We start from the raw sequence: 22,319 nt of genomic DNA on the forward strand, positions 1-22,319 counted from the left end.
TTCCCTACCACTGATGTTAGGCTGACTGATCTGTAGTTGCTAGGTTTATCCCTCTCCCCTTTTTTGAGCAGGGTATAACATTTGTAATCCTCCAGTCCTGTGGCACCACTCCCATTTCTAAAGAGGACTGGAAGATTTTGGCCAGAATTTTCCCTATCGCCACCCTTACTTCCCTCAGCAATCTAGGGTGCATCCCATCCAACTAGGTGAGTTTTCTACTTTGTACGCTGACAATCTTTTAATTACCTCTTTATCTATTTTTATCCTTTCCAATTGCTCTACTACCTCTTCCTTTATTGACAGAATCCTCTTTAGTGAAGACAGATGGAAAAGTACTCATTTAGTACCTTGGCCATGTCCTCTGCCTCCAAAAGATCATCTCCTGTTTGGTCCCTAATCGGCCCCACCCTTACTTTGACTACCCATTTACATGTTAATAAAAGTCTTTTGGGTTCCCTTTTATGTTACCTGCTAATCTACGAAATTCGATAAAAGTTAGCAAGCAGCCCTGCACGAGAGCGCATTGGATAAAGAGAGTTAGAGCACAAACACGAGTGGTAAACAAGAACCGTAGTAATTTAATATAGGGAAAGTACAGTCAGTCGACCACTCCTCGGGCATGCTATACAACAGCACAAGTATTCTAGAATTCAGCAGTGTTAATGAAGACAAGCCCAAAGGATTTACTGCAACAGGAGAAACTATTTCTACTCTTTCCAATGAGGATTCCTGCCCCCTCCCCCCGCCTTAATTTTTTTTGTTTTAAAAAGTTTTTTTTCTCTCTCTCTAAAGCTTTCCCTTCCTGTTTTGTTGGCACAGACTGACATCACTTTTACATACAGGACCTTATATTCTTTACATTTGTGACTGTTTCCCCTGGCCACTACCCCCCTCCCCCAAATGGTACAATTTACAGTACATCGACTTGAAAAGAAATGGAAAAAAAAGCCCACTTAATAGAAGTTATTATATATGCATTCTCTCAAAAATAGATGTTTGAATATCAAACATTAAAAACAAAATAACAGTTTTTCTCTCTGTTTTTATATATATTTATATATAGATACAGCATGTATATACAAGATGTGTCTGCTCCGAGGGCCCGGTTATTAATTTACTGGGTGCGTCGAGTTCACCTATCCATACTTCGCTCATTTTCTATCGCCAGAGTCAATCTCAAGTCTGAACTGTTGTCTTCCTGTAAACACGGGGGGGCACTCCGAGCCTCCGTCAACGAAGGGGCACACTCGGCAGATTCGGTCCTCATGCCAGGCTTGTTAGCTGACAGCCAGTGCAGGTCCCTAGGCCGCTCGTAGCGGCTTTCTCTAAGGGAGTTGGTATATCCTTTCAATACTTCCAAGTCTTCAGCTGATAAGGGAAATATCCTTGGCTCCCATGGTTGCACCATCTACGAGAATAAATAAAATGCATTATTAGAATATGTAAAATGTGCTCCCCCACCACCCCAATTTTCTCTCCTATGACTGATATTGAGGTACTGCAGTGCAGTAGTGGACTAGCAACCATGAGTTCAAATCCCATGTGGCAAGTTGGGAAAATTAATTCGATAAATCTAGTAATTTGAGGGCTTGCACCAGAAAAATAACCATGAAAGTGTACAGTTCATCATCAAAACCGAACTGGTTCCCTAATGTTCTTCAGGGAAGGGACCTGCATGTAGCCCAAGTTCCATGCTATGTGGTCAACTTTATTTCCCACTGAAGTCACTCAGTTTCCTACATTACAACTGTACTTCACTTCAAAAGTACTTAATTGGCTGTAAAGCGCATTGGGACATCCTGAGGTTGTGAAAGGTGCGACATAAATGCAAGTCTTTTTTTAGTTGTAAATCACTAAAAGGGAGCCACCATCAATAAATGAGGCACCAAAGCACTATATTGGACAACACAGCATTATGCGGTTTCCATCGTAACAGTAGACATAGGGATTTATGATAGAGGTGTGCACAGACCCAAGATTCTGAATCTACTACAGATACTTCAAACGTACCTGTACTTCATCATCTGTGACCTCAGGCGTAGACGACCGCGTGTCCTCGCTGAAGGATAGGACTCTTGTGCGATCTTTTGAGAAGGAATTGAGCGATGAGTAGGCTTCGGGGCTGACGGGGCCAGTGAACGAGGGCGTGTGGGGGTCGTCGTTGAGTAAGTGAAATCCACTGTCAGGTGACGCGGGCTGAGGAGTTGTAGGGTTTGCTTGCTGTGGTTGTGGGGTAGACCTGCCATCAGCTTTGTTAGAAGATCTGGAAACCAGAAGGAAACCATATTCAGTAAGGACCTTCATCCAAAATATCATTTCTTCACTAGCTGGTTCTAATTTTGGCATTAGGACACCAATCAATCTCCTGTGTGTTTCCCCTTGCCCCACACCCAATTTTCTTCCCTCATGCCAGCAACTCGAGCTTTAACTGTTTGTCACTATCTCTCCCCAGCAGTCAATTCATGTGCGATTCTGAATAGAGTTCGCAGACTATTAAATCACGTGTTGACCAGCGAGCTGAGCCTGACCTCCACACACAATCACTTCCCAGTGGAGTCACTGGGCAGCGAACAGGAGTGGGAACCAGTGCTGAAATCCTCTCAGGGACACGGAGACCAATTGTAGAGCCCCTATGCAACAAGACCTGGACGATGTTCAGGCTTGGGCTGATAAGTGGCAAGTAACAATCGTGCCACAGAAGTGCCAGGCAATGACGATCTCCAACAAGCGAGATTCTAACCACCACCCCTTGACATTCAACGGCATTACCATTGGCAAATCCCCCACCATCAACATCCTTGGGGGGGTCACCATTGACCAGAAACTTAACTGGACCAGCCACATAAATACTGTGGCAACAAGAGGTCAGAGGCTAGGTATTCTGCGGTGAGTGTCTCACCTCCTGACTCCCCAAAGCCTTTCTAACATCTACAAGGCACACGTAAGGAGTGTGATGGAATACTCTCCACTTGCCTGGATGAGTGCAGCTCCAACAACACTCAAGAAGCTCGACACCATGCAGGACAAAGCAGCTCGCTTGATTGGCACCCCATCAACCACCTTAAACATTCCGTGGCGTACCGTGGCTGCAGTGTGTACCATCTACAAGATGCACTGCAGCAACTTGCCAAGGCTTCTTTGGCAGCACCTCCCAAACCCGCGACCTCTTCCACCTAGAAGGACAAGGGCAGCAGGTGCATGGGAACACCACCAAGTTCCCCTCCAAGTTACACACCATCCTGACTTAGAAGTATATTGCCAATCCTTCATCGTCGCTGGGTCAAAATCCTGGAACTCCCTCCCTAACAGCAATGTGGGAGTACCTTCAACACACGACTGCAGCTGTTCAAGAAGGTGGCTCACCACCACCTTCTCAAGGGCAATGAGGGATGGGCAATAAATGCTGGCCTTGCCAGCGACGCCTACATCCCATAAAAACGAATAAAATGAAAAAAAAAATCTCTACCCTGGCTAAAAGCAGGCAGAACAAGGATCCAGTCGAGGAGTTTGCTGATCTGTATGTCTCAGTACTGAACGATGTAGTCCATTTACCCAATGAGCCATCATTGGAAGTGCAAGGCAGCAAGAACATTTATAAAAAAAACACTTCTCTTCTCTCCATTTCTCTCCTGGAGTATCGAGAGGAAGATCCGAGGGAGTTTCAGCCCAGTGACAATGGCATAAATAGACTAAGAATGATAAAACACTTTGAATACAGCAAAACTTGCTCTCAACAACAACAAAAAGTGAAGCTGGACAAGACCAGTCTGTGGCCTGACATCAGGAACTCACTAATAAATATTACAAGTGGAAGCTCCTTCCGACAATTTACTGAGCAAAGATATCACCCACTATAGGACTGAAATGAATAGATTCGAAAGTCTCTGAGATTCTGCCATCCCAGCCTGGTCTGGCCTACATATGACTAGCCCCAAACTACATAGTTGACTCTTAACACCCTCTGAAATGGGCTAATGAGCCATCCAGTTGTAAAAACACAAGTGTCCCAGCACCACCTTCTCAGAGTAACTAGGGACGGGCAATAAATGCAGCCTCATCAGCTGTTTCCCACGAACAAATATAGCAAATGTCGGGCATCAGCAGGGGAGCGATCATTTGTCTCAGTGCCCTTCAAGCTGGGGTGGAAACCGACCCAGGTTTCCTTCTCCTGCTTGCCATGCAGTCACACCTGCTGGGAAGTGCTCACGTGTAGATTTGGAGTGAGCACAGGATTACGCTGAGGAGTTAGATATATTTCTTAAGGCTAAAGGGATCAAGGGATATGGGGAGAAAGCAGGGACAGGGAACTGAATTTGGATGATCAGCCATGATCTCATTAAATGGCGGAGCAGGCTCGAGGGGTCGAATGGCCTACTCCTGCTCCTATCTTCTATGTTTCTATGTCCAGATTTTCAGGTGACAGCAAATTACAATAGGGAACAGGTAAACCAAATACAAAGGGACTTGGATGGGCTAGGAAGGTGGGCTGATGAATGGCAAATGGCATTTGATGAGGATGAATGCTAGGTAATAGGAGGAGGAGAGAAGGGAAACAAACTAAGGGTACAAAAGGGATAAAGCAAAAGCGGGTAAATGGAGTTGGGGTGCAAATTGTGCTATGTGGGAACTCAGGGACACTTCCTGTGTCCCTGACAACCATGTGTGCAGGAAGTGTGTCCAGTTGCAGCTACTGGCAGACCGCATTGCGGTGCTGGAGCAGCGATTGGATACATACTGGACCATTCGCGATGCTGAGGACGTCGTGAACAGCACATTTAATCAGTTGGTCACACCACAGATAAAGGTGGCACAGGCAGAAAGGGAACGGGTGACCAACAGGCAGAGTAGTAGGCCCAGGCAGGTAGTGCAGGGGTCCCCTGTGGCCATCTCCCTCTCAAACAGATATACCGCTTTGGATACTGATCGGGGGGGGATGGCTTACCAGGGGAAGGCAGCAGCAGTCAACTTCCTGGCACCAGGGGTGGCTCTGCTGCACAGGACAGGAGGAAAAAGAGGGGTAGAGCTATAGCAATAGGGGATTCTATTGTAAGGGGAATACATAGGTGTTTCTGCGGCCGCAAACGAGACTCCAGGATGGTGTGTTGCCTCCCTGGTGCAAGGGTCAAGGATGTCTCAGAGCGGCTGCAGAACATCTTGGAAGGGGAGGGTGAACAGCCAGTTGTCGTGGTGCATATAGGTACCAACGATATCGGTAAAAAACAGGATGAGGTCCTAAAAGCTGAATATAGGGAGTTAGGAGGTAAATTGAAAAATAGGACCTCAAAAGGTAGTAATCTCAGGATTGCTACCAGTGCCAAGTGCTAGTCAGAGTAGAAATAGAAGAATATTTCAGATGAATACGTGGCTAGAGGAATGGTGCCAGGGGGAGGGATTCAAATTCCTGGGACACTGGAACCGGTTCTGGGGGAGGTGGGACCAGTTCAAACCGTACGGTTTACACCTGGGCAGGGCCGGGACCGATGTCTTCGGGTGATTGTTTGCTAGTTCTCTGGGGGAGGGTTTAAACTAAAATGGCAGGGGGTTGGGAACCTGAGCAGGGGAACAGAGGAAAGGGAAACAAGGATAAAAGCAAAAGATAGGAAGGAGAAAAACAAAAGTGGCAGTCAGAGAAATCAACGGTTTAAATCAAACATGGCCACAGTAAATAATAATTCTAATAGGTCTAAGAGCGTTAAAAAAACAAGCCTGAAGGCTTTGTGTCTTAGTGCGAGGAGCATTCGTAAAAAGTTGGATGAATTGGCTGCGCAAATAGGGGTAAACAAATATGATTTCATTGGGATTACAGAAACATGGCTCCAGGGTGGCGAAGGCTGGGAAGGATATTAGCTCTGATGATGTGAAATCTGTATGGGTATAACTGAGAAATACCAAGGGGCAGAAAACGTTAGTGGGAGTGGTATATAGACCTCCAAACAGTAATGCGGAGGTTGGGGATGGCATTAAAAGGGAAATTAGAGAAGCGTGCAAAAAGGGCACAGCAGTCATCATGGGTGACTTTAATCTACATATAGATTGGGCTAACCAAATTAGTAACAATACTGTGGAGGAGGAATTCCTGGAGTGTTTACGGGATGGTTTCCTGGACCAATATGTCGAGGAACCAACCAGAGATCAGGCCATCTTAGACTGGGTATTATGTAACGAGAAAGGATTAATTAGCAATCTTGTTGTACGAGGCCCCTTGGGTCGGAGCGATCATAATATGATCGAATTCTTCATTAAGATGGAGAATGAAGTAGTTGACTCAGAGACTAGGGTCCTGAATTTAAATAAAGGAAACTACGATGGTCTGAGGCGCGAATTGGGTAGGATTGATTGGGGAATGTCACTCAAAGGGTTAACGGTGGATAGGCAATGGCAAACATTCAAAGACCGCATGGATGAACTACAGAATTTGTTCATCCCAGTTTGGCATAAAAAAACAAAAAAGGTGACTCAACCGTGGCTAACGAGGGAAATTAGGGATAGTATAAGATCCAAGGAGAGGACATATAAATTGGCCAAAAAAAGCAGTAATCCAGAGGATTGGGAGCAGTTTAGGATTCAACAAAGGAGGACAAAGGGATTAATTAAGAAAGGGAAAATAGAATGAGAGTAAGCTTGCAGGGAACATAAAAACTGACTGTAAAAGCTTTTATAGATATGTGAAGAGAAAAAGATTGGTGAAGTCAAGCGTAGGTCCCTTGCAGTCAGAATCAGGGGAATTTATAATGGGGAACAAAGAAATGGCAGACCAATTAAATACATATTTTGGTTCTGTCTTCACAAAGGAGGACACAAATAACCTCCCAGAAATGTCAGGGAACATAGGGTCTGATGAAAGGGAGGAACTGAAAGAAATCAGTATTTGTTGGGAAATGGTGTTAGGGAAATTGATGGGATTGAAGGCCGATAAATCCCCAGGGCCTGATAATCTACATCCTAGGGTACTTAAGGAAGTGGCCCTAGAAATAGTAGATGCATTGCTGATCATCTTCCAAAATTCGATGGAATCTGGAACAGTACCCATGGATTGGAGGGTAGCTCATGTTACCCCACTATTCAAAAAAGGTGGTAGAGAGAAAACGGGGAATTACAGACCAGTAAGCCTGACATCGGTAGTGGGGAAAATGCTAGAGTCCATTATAAAAGATGTAATAGCAGAGCACTTGGAAAACAGTGACCGGATCGGACAAAGTCAACATGGATTTACAAAGGGTAAATCGTGCTTGACTAATCTACTGGAATTTTTTGAGGATGCAACTAGTAAAATAGATAAGGGAGAACCAGTGGATGTGGTGTATTTGGACTTTCAGAAGGCTTTCGATAAGGTCCCGCATAAGAGATTAGCGTGTAAAGTTAAGGCACATGGGATTGGGGGCAAGGTATTGACTTGGATAGAGAACTGGTTGGCAGATAGAAAGCAAAGAGTTGGAATAAACGGGTCTTTTTCCGAATGGCAGGCAGTGACTAGTGGGGTACCGCAGGGATCGGTCCTTGGACCCCAGCTATTCACAATATATATATATATATGATCTAGACAAGGGAACTAGATGTAATATCTCCAAATTTGCAGACGACACAAAGCTGGGTGGGCGTGTGTGCTGTGAGGAGGATGCCGAGAAACTACAGGATGATTTGGACAGGTTGGGTGATTGGACAGAAGCATGGCAGATGCAATATAACGTGGATAAATGCGAGGTTATCCACTTTGGTGTCAAAAACAGGAAGGCAGATTATCTGAATGGCAATAGATTGGGAGAAGGGGAAGTGCAACAAGACCTGGGTGTCCTTGTGTACCAGTCGCTGAAGATAAGCATGCAGGTGCAGCAGGCGGTTAAGAAGGCAAATGGTATGTTGGCCTTCAGAGCGAAAGGGTTTGAGTACAGGAACAAGGATGTCTTGCTGCAGTTGTACAGGGCCTTGGTGAGACCTCATCTTCAGTATTGTGTGCAGTTTTGGTCGCCGTATCTGAGGAAGGATATTCTTGCCATGGAAGGAGTTAGGCGAAGATTCACCTGGGATGGCAGGAATGACGTATGAGGAGAGATTGGGTCGATTGGGCTTGCAGTCGCTGGAGTTTAGAAGAATGAGAGGGGATCTCTTAGAAACTTATAAAATTCTGGCCGGACTGGACAGACTAGATGCAGGGAGGATGTTGCCGATGGTCGGGGAATCCAGAACCAGGGGTCACAGTTTAACGATAAGGGGTAGGCCTTTTAGGACAGAAATGAGGAGGAATTTCTTCACCCAGAGAGTGGTGAACCTGTGGAATTCTCTACCACAGAAGGCAGTAGAGGCCAATTCATTCAATATATTCAAGAAGGAGTTGGATATATTTCTCAAGGCTAAAGGGATCAAGGGGTATGGGGAGAAAGCAGGGACCGGGTACTGAACTTGGATGATCAGCCATGATCGCATTGAATGGCGGAGCAGGCTAGAGGGGCCGAATGGCCTACTCCTGCTCCTATCTTCTATGTTTCTATAATTGGTCATAATCTAATTGAATGTCAGAACAGGCTCGAGGGGCTGAATGGCCTACTCCTATAATAAAAGGGTACGGTCTCAAGGTTCGAAGAGGGATGGCGCACAGGCAGTTTAGATTCATCTACTTTACACAGAGGGAGGCAAATGTGTGGAACGGATTGCCCAGGGAAGCAGGTAGTGTGGGGAATTTTAAAAGAGAATCAGTTAAATATTTTAGGGAGTGGGCAATTGAGGGGTATTAGTTTTTAGGAGGTGGATTGAAGAACATTTTACCACTCCCAACTATTTTTGTGCACCGACAGTGCAATCCAGATTAATTTGCAGTTTATAAACAGGAACTAATATGCAGGAACTTCCAACATCATGTTTACCTGCTTCCCCGCCTGGCTGAGCTGGATGAAGACCACAAGCACCATCTGGAACGTTCCATTTCCTCACATTTGGAATGGCGATTAAGGAAGGCTTCGTCAGACATCTCCTCGTACTATGTATTTAAGAATAGACAATTGAATAGTTTAAAATCTTACAGCAAAATAAAACAGACTTATTAATTCTCCATGGACTTTCCGAAACTTCTGATATGTAATAAACTACCTGGTCATCCTCCAACTTGCAATTCTGCAACTTCGACTGCTCAACGTCTGCAATTCGCCAGCTGCCAAGGAGGAATGGAAGATGATTATACAGTACTCATTTGAAGTAATGCTTCTAACTACATAGCATCTTATCACATCTCTCAGAAATGATCTCAAGACTGAGCATTCATTTCACTGCTGTTTGTGAGATCTTCCTGCGTACAAAATGGCCGAGACATTCTGATCCAGAGGTGGGTGTTTAACCAATTGAGCCACAGCAGCATTCAATGTTTAGTGTGACCAAATATCTATACAAATTCAGCAACGTTTAAGATAGCTCAAAGATTACTCAGTCAGCTCCCAGCTAGTTTGGCAGTTCAGATGCTACAATTAATCCCAGGATTAGAGAGGGGGGAAAAAATCAATTAGAGTTCTTGTTCCTAATTACTATCCAGTGGCCCAAGCTGCAAAGCATGCGTGTTTGAACACTGGGCAAGAGGAGCACTGAGCTTACTTGTGATGTACCATGTGGTGGAACAGCTTCACTCACTGCCAAGGCTCCAATAAGAGCAGCTACTTGGGGGAAGCATTGGAGCAGGAGTAGGCCATTCGGCCCCTCGAGCCTGTGGTGGCAAAATCATATACCATCACTAGCTGCTGCGTTCAGGGCAAGACACATTATTTTGGGGGGAAAATTGTATGTGGCGCAGGAGAGACAATTAGATGGAGAAGAGTGTAACACACCTTCAAGGAAGCAGCTCCTGGCACTGAAGGTGCACATTGTGCCTTTACCCATCTCTGGATCAGAAGGTCGTGGGTTCAAGCCCAGGACTTGAGCACATAACCTTGACAGACACTTCAGTGCAGCATTGAAGTCATGCTCCTTTGTTGGAGGTACCGTCCTTCCAACGAGATGTTAAACTGAGGATCCGTTCACATAATTAGGTGGCTGTTCAACATCCCATGACACTATCTGAAGAAGCTGGAGCCCTGGCCAACATTCCTCCTTCAACCAACATGGCCAAAAACAGAGTAACCGGTCATTCATTTTTTGCTGATCTTTTTGCCTGCTAAATGGCTGCCTACATAACAGAATTCAAACTGAGCCCAGACTGATGAGGTAAAACTGGGGTTCTACATCAAATGAGACAGTTTATAACAGGTATCACCGCACAACACAAAGCTACCCATAAAATCCCCCCCTCCATTTAGTGACGCCATCAGGATAACTGGTGTAGGAAACAGAAATGTTAGACTAATGCAACAAGGAGCACTCTTCTGCGATTTGAGCCAAGGCGGAAGGAAAGTCACGGGGCAGCACTTTCAGTACAAGGTACTGCCTGAATGTCTATCTGAAGCCATCGAGTGGAAGACAGAAGGTTCCTTATAGGAAGGGAGAGAAAGTGCAGCGAGGGTGACACTCATAGAATCATGGAATGTTACAGCACAGCAAGAGGCCATCTGGCCCATCAAGTCTACAATAGTGTTCTCCACTCTCCTGCGCACTCCTTCTACCCCTTTCATATTTCTCTTTTTGAAACTATCTAATTCCCTTTTAAAAGAATTTCTGGACTCTGCTTCAACACACACCCACTGTTCACTTGACTGAAATCCCAGTGACGCTGCACTGCGTTACCTTGGTGTCAGGATCTCCTTGTACTGAAGTTTCTCCACTCGAGCTGCTGCAGCCATGGACATGGGAATCACAATGTTGTTTATGTCGAATGAATTTTCACTTCTTCTCCTTCGTGCAGACTGCAAGAGCAAGTGAGAATAAAAATTACAAACGTCAACTTTCTGCTTCTTTAGAAGTTAATCATTTTGAACGCTGGAAATCCAAAATAAAGAGAGATATTTGTTTTTTCTGATTGGGCCACGAGATGGAGCTCTGAAAGGTGTTTCGAAGGAGGAAAAGAGTATAAGAGATCAGAAATACAGCAGGGCAGGGAGCATGTTTAAAAGAATCAAAGAACTTACATTCCCAACCTTAGGACATCCCAAATAGCTTTACAGCCAATTAAATATTTTTGAAATGTAGTTACCAGTGCAGTACTGAGCGATAAGATGTCTTTTAGATGGGACATTAAGCCAAGGCACCCTCTGCTTCTTCAGATGGATGTAAAGGATCCCATGACACTAGAACAGGGAGTTCAGGTGTTTTGGCTAACATTGATCCTTCAACCAACATCTGGAAATTTGTTCCTTGTGGAACTTTGCTATGCATAAATTGGCTGTCACATTTACCTACATAACAATTGTGAGTGCACTTCAAAAGACATTTGTTGGTTGGGAAGCACTTTGGGATGGTCTGAGATGATAAGGTGCTACATAATTCCAAGCTCCTTGCTCGCTAAATCCAGTTTTCAGGATCGACCGTTCACACTCGGGTCACCAGAGTTAACACTTCTACTGTAAACATAGACTTTCCTTTAAGGCCATGTGGTTGTGATACTTCCTGTTTAGACAGTTATGCGTACCAATCAAAATAATAGAAACATAGATTGGTTACAGCACAGGAGGTCATTCAGCCCGTGCCGGCTCTCTGCAAGAGCACTTCAGCTAGTCCCACTCCCCCGCCCTTTCCCCGTAGCCCTGCAAATTTTTTCCTTAAATCCTGTTATTTTAAAATGAGCACAGAACAGATACAATAAAAAAATAACAAGGAAGTCCCATTCATTAAAAAAAACAAAAAATGTAAGAATCTCTCAGAACATAGAAAACAGCACAGCAGCATAGTTGAATTTCTCCTGGTCCTTGAAGCTTTAAACCTTTTGACGTCACTTACAGGGAGCAAGGGTCGGTCCATACCTTGTAATATGGGCAAAGTTCATATCTCCTGACCCAGTTTAAGATGCTTTGAGAGCATAGAATCATACAGCACAGGAGGCCATTCAGCCCATTGTGCCTGTGCCGGCTCTTTGAAATAGATATCCAGTTAGTCCCACTCCCTGCTCTTTCCCCACAGCCCTGCAAGTATTTCCTTTTCAAGTATTTATCCAATTCAATTTTGAAAGTTACTATTAAATCTGCTTCCACCACCCTTTCAGGCAGTGCATTCCAGATCATAAGAATTCGCTGTGTAAAAAAATTTCTCCTCATCTCCCCTCTGGTTTTTACATCAATGATCTTAAATCTGTGTCCTCTGGTTACTAACCCTCCTGCCAGTGGAAACAATTTATCCTTATTTACTCTATCAAAACCCCTCATAACTTCAAACAACTCTATTAAATTGCCTCTTAACCTTCACTGCTTGAAGGAGAATAATCCCAGCTTGTCTAGTCTGTCCACATAACTGAAGTCCCAGCCTTTGTGGATACATTTCAAATCAAGAACCCATGCTTTAACTTACCGATGTAGAAGTGGTGGATGATGCTGGCTGGTTGTGTGCGACTGAAGGAAGGGTGTCTGTGTACGAAGGTGACTGGTGCATTGTTGAACTGGGTTTTGGAGTCTGGGGATTCAGCAATGACGGGGATGAACTCGAAGCTGCTTTGTGTCGTTTATTGAGTGCTGTGTGGAAGGAAAGTAACACAAGGTTAGCAGTGCTCAGTACAGTATTCATTCATTTCTATCTATGTTTTGGGAGATAAGAGGTAATGCATTATAAAGCTCCCAATATTAATACACATCAAGCTGTGCTACAATGAAGAATCGCCAATTCATTTCCTCTCCTGCAGGTGCTGTAGTTACCAACTCTGGCCATGCATGCACGCACACAATTCTGCAGTGGAACTTATTTCCCTGTCTCATTTTCTCCTCTCCTGAATGAGCTAACCTTTGCTGGGTAACGGCTCCACAAGCCCCTGGAGCTGTCAAAACCTCTTTTAAAAAAAAAAAAAAAAAAAAATTGTTCTTAGGATGTGGTCGACCCTCTTATTGAATTGAATTTCACAACTTGCCATGGTGGGATTTGTATTTGCAACAACGAGGCTACTGTAGCCTCTCGTATTTGAGTACTGATGGTGAATGTCAGCAGGGTATTTGATCGTGGGGGCCTGTTGTCTCCTCTTGTGCATCCCCCACTTTCTTCACCCGACCATTAGCGGCCATGCCTTCAGCCATCTGGGCCCTAACCTCTGGAATTCCCTTCCAAGCCTCATCGCCTCTCCACCGCTCTCTCCTCCTTTAAGATGCTGCTTAAAATCTACCTCTTTCACCAAGCCTTTAGTCGCCTGTCCTTGCGTCTCCTTCTTCGGCTTTGCGTCAATTTTGTCTGATTACGCTCCTGTGAAGCACCTTGGGATACTTTACTACGTTAAAGGCACTATATAAAAGCAAGTTGTTGTTAACTTCTCAGCATGGGTTGCTGGATAGTGATTATACTCTTCTGATCCTAGCAGCATCATAGCCGAGATCAGTTAACAAAACACAAAGTAGGAGTCAGCCAGGCCTATTTGTGTGTTATTTTTGTAGGGTGAGGTGCTGATTCAGAGGATTCCTTCCAAACACTGCTCCACAAAGAGTCAGTATGTTTAATGAGGATATCATCTCACATAAATCTTAGAACTAACTTTTGGATTGGAAAGTTGTGTGTTGATCATTTCCCTAGATTATAGGAAAGTTTCAAAGGGAGTAGCCTGTGGGAAGCTGAAATAGTTAAGAGGTTAATGACCAAGGTTAACTTTAAGCTGCGCAGTCCTGCGGCTCCCGCGCAGCCAGCACACAGGCTTTTAAATAGGAAAAACCGTGCATGCGTGGTATTCTGAATGGGCCGCGTACCCCCCAAAAATTAAAGGGAACATTGTTAATGGCTGTTCAAAGTTGTCTTGAAATCATGGTGTTCTTGTGTAAAATGTTTGAATTGTAACAGTTAAAAACAAAAACAGCAGTTGTGGATTTGTCCGACTCTCTGAATTTATGGCAGTACAGCGGTATTACAGCTGTGAAATGCTGTAACTGTACAGATGATCATGGCGTGCTAGAACCCAGCAAAACCGGACTCTACTTTCAGTCTATAACATAGTTGATCATTGCCGGGTTGAGCAACCATCGTCACCTGAGTTGCATGACACTTTTTTGTGGTTGAAGCGAGGCTCTTGGCAATAGCACCGAGTGAGATGCTGAATAACAAATAACTGCAATAAAGTAGACAGGTTTCCTTTTGGGGGGGGGGGGGTGGGGAGGGAGGGAGGGAAGAGATGGGGAAAGGGGAGGCGAGGGCCTGAGCGGAGGGGGAGGGCACGAGAGGGGGAGGGAATGAGAGGTAAAGGAATGAGAGAGGTGAGACAACAAAAAAGTTTAGATAAGAAAGAATTACATAAAAACATACAGAAACTAAGGACTGGAAAACTCCAGCTGGTCCATTGAGCCTGTCCCGTGTTATCGTGGTGCAACTTATGCGCACCACGACCTCTATTCTTCCCCCCACACCCCCAACCACCCACACAATCTCCCGGGAGCCTGAAAACCAGGAGATTGCTACTCAACTTAGAGAAGGAAATTAACTTCGTTTGTTTTTAAACACCTGGTTGAAATATTTATAGCTTTTAGTTGATGGTTGATGTTTTGAAGTATGCGGCACACTCAAGTCTGTGATTTCACAAGTTATGTCTCTGCCCTTTTTCGGCCAACTGATAAAAATACCCACAGCCCATAAAAACCATGACTGTCTGATTCAAGGTTACTGTCGTGACCAAACTTTGGTAAGCTGACTTTATAAATCTAGCAACTGTAAAATAAAAAAGTCTGTATAATTTTAAGTTTTCTACCTATGTCCCTGCAGGGACTGAATTTGTTGCTGCACTTCCACTAGCTGCTGTGTATAAAGAACTGTTTCAGATTCAGAAGCTACATTACGCCCACTTTAAAATAGAGTGTGTATACAGATCAACAAGAGCCGTTAAGGTAATAAACAAAACTGCACAGTCATGTGCAGCAGATGGAAGGCTATAAACAGTGCAGTATAAATGTGTAATGCAACTGCCCCTCTCCCTCGTGTGACTAACAGTCCAGGGGTTCACACTACTTGAGTTTGAAAGCTGCAAGGGTCTTGAACAATTGTCAGAGTTATACTTCTCCATTCTTCACTTGTGAGTCAAGACAGTGAGTGTCAGCAGGCTATTCAATCACTGGTGAGCTTGATCCTGTTCTGACCAATGGTCCAACCATTCACACCTTCCCAGCAGAGGTCAGTGAACAGTGATCAGAACCAGGGATACTGAGGCCTGCTGTTGACCCGGCTGGCATCAGCCAGTCCAGCACAGAATGAGGATACAGCGTGGGTCCTTCTGGTCAATGCTCCTTAGTATTACACAGGGTAGTGGAAGAAATAAATCATTTACATTCAATCCACTGAGATCCCTGCCAAATTTGGAAGATAGCATTCTTGAGCCACTACTGGGTGCCAACTGGCAGGAAGGTGAACAGCAGCATTGCTGGAAGCCTGGTAGTAAGCCATCTGCCCCCTCAACCACAGAAGGACGCCCAGGGCTAGCGGACCTGGGCGGAACCGGAGCGGCAGCGGGAGCAGAATAAAGAGAGGAGGCCTGAGAGCAGAGCCAGCGGGGGAGGAGCAGCGTGGCTCCAATTCAATAACAAAAAAAAAATTAAAGTGTGACGTCACAGGTAAGCAGGTAGGTGATTGGTGGTGAGTATTTATTTTCTCTTAACACTGAGGACTAAGTTACAGTAAAGGCCTATAGCATATAACTAAATTTATAACTGACTAAACTTATATTTTAATAAATTAAACAAGGTTATTACCTGGTTTACCGAGATTAAAAACTATAAATAGACAATTGATTGATATTTATGTAATTAATTAATTAAATAAAATACAATTGAGATGGCAAGGCAGGTGATGTGTTGCAGCTGTAGCATGTGGGAGCTGGTGGACACCAGTGTGATCCAGGGCGACCACATCTGCAGTAAGTGTCTGCAGTTCGAGGAACCTCGGCTCAGAGTTGATGAGCTGGAGTCCGAGCTACAGACATTGCGATACATCAGGGAGGGAGAAATTTACCTGGACACTTTGTTCCAGGAGGCAGTCACACCCCTTAGGTTAAATACTTCAGATTTGGCCCGTGGTCCTGGACAGGAGTGTGTGACTGCGAGTGAGGCAGGTATGGGGATCCAGGAGGTAACATTGGAGGAGCCTCAGCCCTTGCACTTGTCCAACAGTTACGAGGTTCTTGCAACCTATGTGAACAAGAGCAGGGACTGCAGGGAGGATGAGCAAACTGACCACGGCACCATGGTACAGGGAGCCATTCAAGTGGGGGGTGTAAAAAGGAATGTCGTAGTGGTAGGAGACAGTATAGGGGGATAGATTACTGTTCTCTGCAGCCGAGAGTGAGAGTCTCGAAGGCTGTGTTGCCTGCCCGATGCCAGGGTTAAGGACATCTCCTCGGGGCTGGAGAGGAACATAAGAACATAAGAAATAGGAGCAGGAGTAGGCCAATCAGCCCCTCGAGCCTGCTCCGCCATTCAATAAGATCATGGCTGATCTGATCCTAACTGCCAATCCACTATCACAGAACCATCTCCTGCATCTAACAGAATTAGACACACGAAATAGGAGCAGGATCAGGCTACACGGCCCCTGGGCCCGCTCCGCTACCCACAGGGCCATGACCGATCCGAACCTAGACTCATGTCCAAATTTCTGCCCGCTCCCCGTAACCCTTAATTCCCTTTACTTCTAGGAAACTGTCTATTTCTGTTTTAAATTTATGTAATGATGTAGCTTCTACAGTTTTTTGGGGCAGCATATTCCATGCACCTACCACCCTCTGAGTGAAGTAGTTCCTCCTCATCTCAGTTTTGAAAGAGCAGCCCCTTATTCTAAGACTATGCCCCCTAGTTCTAGTTTCACCCATCATCGGGAACATCCTCCCCACATCCACCCGATCCAACCCCTTCACAATCTTATATGTTTCAATTAGATCGCCTCTCATTCTTCTGAACTCCAATGAGTAGAGTCCCAATCTACTCAACCTCTCCTCATATGTCCATCCCCTCATCCCCGGGATTAACCGAGTGAACCTTCTTTGTACTGACTCGAGAGCAAGTATGTCCTTTCTTAAGTATGGACACCAAAACTGTACGCAGTATTCCAGGTGCGGTCTCACCAATACCTTGTACAACTGAAGCAATACCTCCCTATTTTTATATTCTATCCCCCTAGCAATGAAAGCCAACATTCCATTGACCTTCTTAATCACTTGCTGCACCTGCATACTAACCTTTTGAGTTTCGTGCACCAGGACCCCCAGATCCCTTTGTACTTCAGTACTTTCCAGTTTCTTGCCATTAAGATAACTTGCTCTACGATTTTTCCTGCCAAAGTGCATAACCTCACACTTTCCAGTATTGCATTCCATCTGCCAAATCTCTGCCCACTTACTTAGCCTGTCTATGTCCCCTTGAAGGTTTTTTATGTCCTCCTCACTCACTACTTTCTCCCCCACCTTAGTATCATCTGCAAACTTTGATATGTTACACTCGGCCCCCTCCTCCAAATCGTTAATATAGATTGTAAAGAGTTGGGGAACCAGCACTGACCCCTGCAGAACACCACTAGTTACTGATTGCCAGTCTGAGAATGAACCATTTATCCCAACTCTCTGCCTTCTGTTAGATAGCCAATCCTCTATCCATGCCAGAATATTACCCCCAATCCCGTGATTTTTTATCTTAAGCAATAATCTTTTGTGTGGCACCTTGTCAAATGCCTTTTGGAAGTCTAAATACACTACGTCCACTGGTTCCCCTTTATCCACCCTATATGTTACTTCCTCAAAGAACTCCAGCAAATTTGTCAAACATGACTTCCCCTTCATAAAACCATGCTGACTTTGTCCTATTAAATTATGATTATCCAAATGTCCTGTTACTGTCTCCTTAATAATGGACTCCAAAATTTTACCTACCACAGATGTTAGGCTAACCGGTCTATAGTTTCCAGCCTTCTGTCTACTGCCCTTTTTAAATAAGGGTGTTACATTAGCAGTTTTCCAGTCTGCCGGGACCATTGCCGAGTCCAGGGAGTTTTGGAAAATTATTACCAATGCATCCACAATCCCTACCGCCACTTCCCTCAAGACCCTAGGATGTAAACCATCAGGTCCAGGTGATTTATCCGCCTTGAGTCCCATTATTTTACCGAGTACCACTTCCTTAGTGATTTTGATCGTGTTTCGCTCCTCCCCCCCTTTAGCCCCCTGTTTGTCCAGTGTTGGGATATTCTTAGTGTCTTCTACTGTAAAGACTGATGTAAAATATTCATTCAGTGCTTTTGCCATCTCCATATTTCCCACCATTAATTTCCCGGTCTCATCCTCTAAGGGACCAACATTTACTTTAGCCACCCTTTTTCTTTTTATATAACTATAAAAACTCTTACTATCTAGAGTCCTAGGGCTAGATTTTCAGTATAGGCAGTTTTGGGGCGCTAACCTTAGCGCCCGCCCGAAGTTAGCGCCCGCCCCAAAGTAGCGCCCCGTTGCCGGGAATTCAGTGGCTTCGCCCTAAGAGGTTGGTGGAGCGCTAAAAGAGGCGTTCCACTACTCTCTTTAGGCGCTAAGCCGGCGGTCCAGAGGGATAGTGCCCAGGCGGGGCGCAGCACGGGTGCGGTCATTTTTGCACTGACAGCAGACCCCGTGGTGCCGACCAGCTCTTAAAGGGGGAAGGGACGAATTGGTCTGCTGCCACGCCCTGCACACTGCAGCCTTGCAAAGAGGCCTCAACACTACTGCTCAGCCCCAGGGAGTCATGGCAACGCCAGAGAAGGCCCGTCAGCGTGCCCTGCGCTTCTCAGAGGGTGATCTGGACATAATGGTCACAGCTCTGGAGGTGAGGCGCAAGATCTTGTTTCCAGACAGTGGGAGGAATCCAACCCACCACGACTACACCAAAGCCTGGAAGCAGATCGCCCAGAGGGTGACGTTCACCGGCGAGGCCCCCAGGACCCACACACAATGCCGTAAGAAATACAACGATCTGACCAGGATTGTGAGGGTGAGTAGCCTTTCCAGTCTCCTCCTCATTCTTGCATGTACACCTGACATGATGGGCAAAGGGACCTGAAAGTCCTTTTGGCCAGCCCTCAGCCAGCAGCATTGGGACAGTCATGAGCATCAAATGGCCATTCGGCACTCTACACTTTGGCCAAGCTATTCCACCATGGGAGGCAGTGGACAGTACATCAGGGCTTCACTCTGTCCAAGCTATTCCACCATGGGAGGCAGTGCACACTACATCAGGGCTTCACTCTGTCCAAGCTATTCCACCATGGGAGGCAGTGCACACTACATCAGGGCTTCACTGCGCACTTACAGCCCGTCCTTTCTCTTGCAGGCTAAAGTAGCGTTTAATCGCCAGGCCCGTGCCAGGGGTGGCCGCGCCAAGCTGCAGAAGCTCACTCGGCTGGAGGAGCGCGTGTGTGTGCTCATGGGAGCACGTGTGATTGTCCCCACAGCGTGCGGTGTATCCGACCCTCCACTGCCCGGCAATGGTAAGGACCTCGCCTTTTGGCCCTCTCGCGTCGCACTGGCCCATCCGAGCTACCTCCTTTGCCACTGTCCCACCAATGCGCTGAATCCCACCAGTCCTAACTCCCTCGCTGACGCCGTCTCCTCACTCTGAAGCTACTCTTGTGCATTCCTGCTTTCAGCTGGTGACGACCAGGACCCTGAGGCTGCCAGTGACAGCACCTCCAACCAGGAGGAGGAGGAGGAGGAGCAAGCCGGACCTTCGGGGGAACAGTCACGTCCCGCAGGAGAGGAGGAAATGCTCGACACCTCCTCACTGGACGAGTGCCTGGAGGAACTGTCGCAGGGCAATGCAGCTTCTGGGACCAGTGGCGTCCAGCCACCCAGCAGCCGTGCGCGTAGCCCGCGGCCTTCCCCCCAAAGGGGGGAAGGATCAGAGGGGAGTGCTGCTGCTCGGCACACTCGCCGTCACCAACGCGGCAAGGGTCCCCTAGTTCGGCCCCCTCCTCCCCAGCGGGAGAGTCGCGACTCCAGTCCGGACACCTTCACTTCGGAGGAGGTGCAGAAGCTCGATCAGATGGCCGACGACTCGGACCGGCGCCACACGGAGCTCATGAGCGTGGTGGGGCGCATGCCTGAGGCCATCGAGTCGCTGGCGACCAGTGTGCGCGAGTTCGGGGCAGCAACTGCCGCGACTGGCCGCATGCTAACTGATGCCGTCAAGACCCTGGCGGATGTGATGCGCGCGCACACCAGGACCACAGGGCCACTCACTGCTGCCACACGCGCTGTCTCAGGCAGGCATCGCCAGGGCAGGCGCCGCGCTGGACCATCCCAGCAAGCCGGCCGTCGGCTGATTGCTGCGGATCCTGCAGTGCGGGCCCGGCCGAGTGCCACCGCGCCAGCCAGCGCATCCCAGACGCCAGCTGGCCCACATTGCGCCATCCGTCGCCGCCATTCCCCCTCTGGGGCGTCAAGGGCAAGCGGCTGCAGCTGATGGTGGCCAGGCTCAGGTGCGCCACTCAGGAGACGGCCCCTCGAGGCCCAAACGCCGTGTAGGCCGCCCCCCAGCGGCATCTGGCGGAAGGGCATCTGAGCCTCAGGCGCCTTCCCCCAGCCTCGCAGCAGCCACTGGGCAGAGCTTGCGAAGGAGCAGCAGGCAGGGCAGGGGAGGCAAAATGCTGGCCAAGGTCTCGCCCTCGCGGGCCACTCAGTAGAGGGTGTGGCCAGCTTTCCTTTAATATGGCGGTGGCCATCTTTATTTTGCCCATGGTTGTGCTTTTGGAGGGCTTTTTTTTTGCGTTAGGCCGACGTTGAGGCCCGGTTTCAATAAAGGTGGAGTGGCTCCTCCCCAGTTTGTGGGAGTGAGTCGTTTGTTGGGCTTTTTGTGGGGCCCGTTTATTGTTTTTGGGGATTCATGTGGGAAGGGCTTTTCATTTTTGTTTAATAAAAAATTATCTTTATTCATGCAGTCTCCATGGTTGTTCTTCTTAGTGTTTGTTGGCTTCGCCGGCTGAGGGCTTGCGGAGCGGCTGCATTCATCTTCCCTCATGGCCCCTGGCCATTCCCTGACAGGGGGCTTAGAAGTACCGTGTAATAAGGTGGCGTCGTGCGGCCCTTGGCCCTGGTCGCTCCCTCCTGGGAATGTACTCCTGCTCCTCCTCCTCCTCCTCCTCCTCATGCTCCTCCTGCTCCTCCTCCTGAGGTGCTGGTCCAACGTCAGGTGGCAGTGCCTGAGTCCTGCGGATAGCCAGGTTGTGTAGCATGCAGCAAACCACCACAAATTGGGAGACCCGGTCCGGCGAATACTGGAGAGCTCCTCCGGAGCGATCAAGGCAGCGGAACCGCTGCTTGAGGACCCCAATAGTTAGCTCGATGATGTTGCGGGTGGTTTGATGGCTCTCGTTGTAGGCCTCTTCAGCAGCGGTCCTGGGCGCGCGGAGCGGGGTCATGAGCCAGGTGCACAAAGGATAGCCTTTGTCCCCGAGTAGCCATCCTCTTGGGGGAGGCTGTGCCTGGAACATGTCATGCACAGTACTCTGCCGCAGGATAAAGGCATCGTGGCTGCTGCCTGGGAAGCTGGCATTGACTGCCATGATGCGCTGCTTGTGGTCACAGACCAGCTGCACATTCAGAGAATGGTAGCCCTTCCTGTTGCGATACTGCTCGCCATGCTCCAGAGGGGCCCGCAAAGCCACATGCGTACAGTCAATGGCGCCCTGCACCAAGGGGAATTCCCCGAGTCTGGAAAATCCCAATGCGCGCTGATGCTGGCTCTCCAGGGCCATGGGGAAGGAGATGAATTGGCTTCTCCTTCTGAACAGTGCTTCGGTCACCTGGCGGATGCAGCGATGCGCGCCGTACTGGGAGATGTTTGCTATGTCCCCAGCAGCGTATTGGAAGGAGCCGGTGGCATAGAAGTTCAATGCCACCGTCACCTTCACTTCCACCGACAGAGACGTCCTGCACCTGAGCTTTGGCCGCAGATCTCGGCGAAGCAGGTGGCAGATCTCTGCAATCACCCCCTTTCGGAATCGGAGCCTTTTAACACATCGCGCGGCACTCATGTTTAGGTAGGAGCGCTGCTGGCGGTATAGCCTGACTGGGTAAGGCCTACGTGGCCGACGCCTGTAGCCCCCTCTGCCTCTAGCCAGGGCTGCCCCTCTCACAATGCGTCTGCGAGCCCTACGGACATGGAGCTGCAGCTCCGCGTTGGCACCCCATGCAACCCCCATCAAATCCTGGCAAACAGTCTAATTTCCAAATGGCCACTTGCAGCGCTATTGCCTGAGTCCAAAAATACCTGGCTCTTGCTGCTTGAAACCAG

General features: G+C 47.4%; 1 protein-coding gene across 1 annotated transcript in view; it reads right to left on the reverse strand.

Annotated features, from left to right (window-relative positions):
• Window positions 1-558: 558 nt before the first annotated feature.
• Window positions 559-22,319, reverse strand: part of LOC147114713 (KAT8 regulatory NSL complex subunit 1-like) — a 235,055-nt gene continuing 213,294 nt past the window's right edge. Inside the window, exons 9-14 of the mRNA XM_085992579.1 lie at window positions 12,412-12,572; window positions 10,699-10,817; window positions 9,082-9,142; window positions 8,859-8,971; window positions 2,011-2,263; window positions 559-1,408 (exon numbers count right to left, since the gene is read on the reverse strand). Coding sequence (XP_085848705.1) covers window positions 1,133-1,408; window positions 2,011-2,263; window positions 8,859-8,971; window positions 9,082-9,142; window positions 10,699-10,817; window positions 12,412-12,572 — 983 coding nt within the window. The 3' untranslated portion in view covers window positions 559-1,132. The remainder of the gene's footprint in view (window positions 1,409-2,010; window positions 2,264-8,858; window positions 8,972-9,081; window positions 9,143-10,698; window positions 10,818-12,411; window positions 12,573-22,319) is intronic.

Source organism: Somniosus microcephalus, chromosome 7 (assembly GCF_052327205.1).
Source record: "Somniosus microcephalus isolate GS21.2 chromosome 7, FLI_Smic_1.0, whole genome shotgun sequence".
NCBI classification, from domain to species: Eukaryota; Metazoa; Chordata; class Chondrichthyes; order Squaliformes; family Somniosidae; genus Somniosus; species Somniosus microcephalus.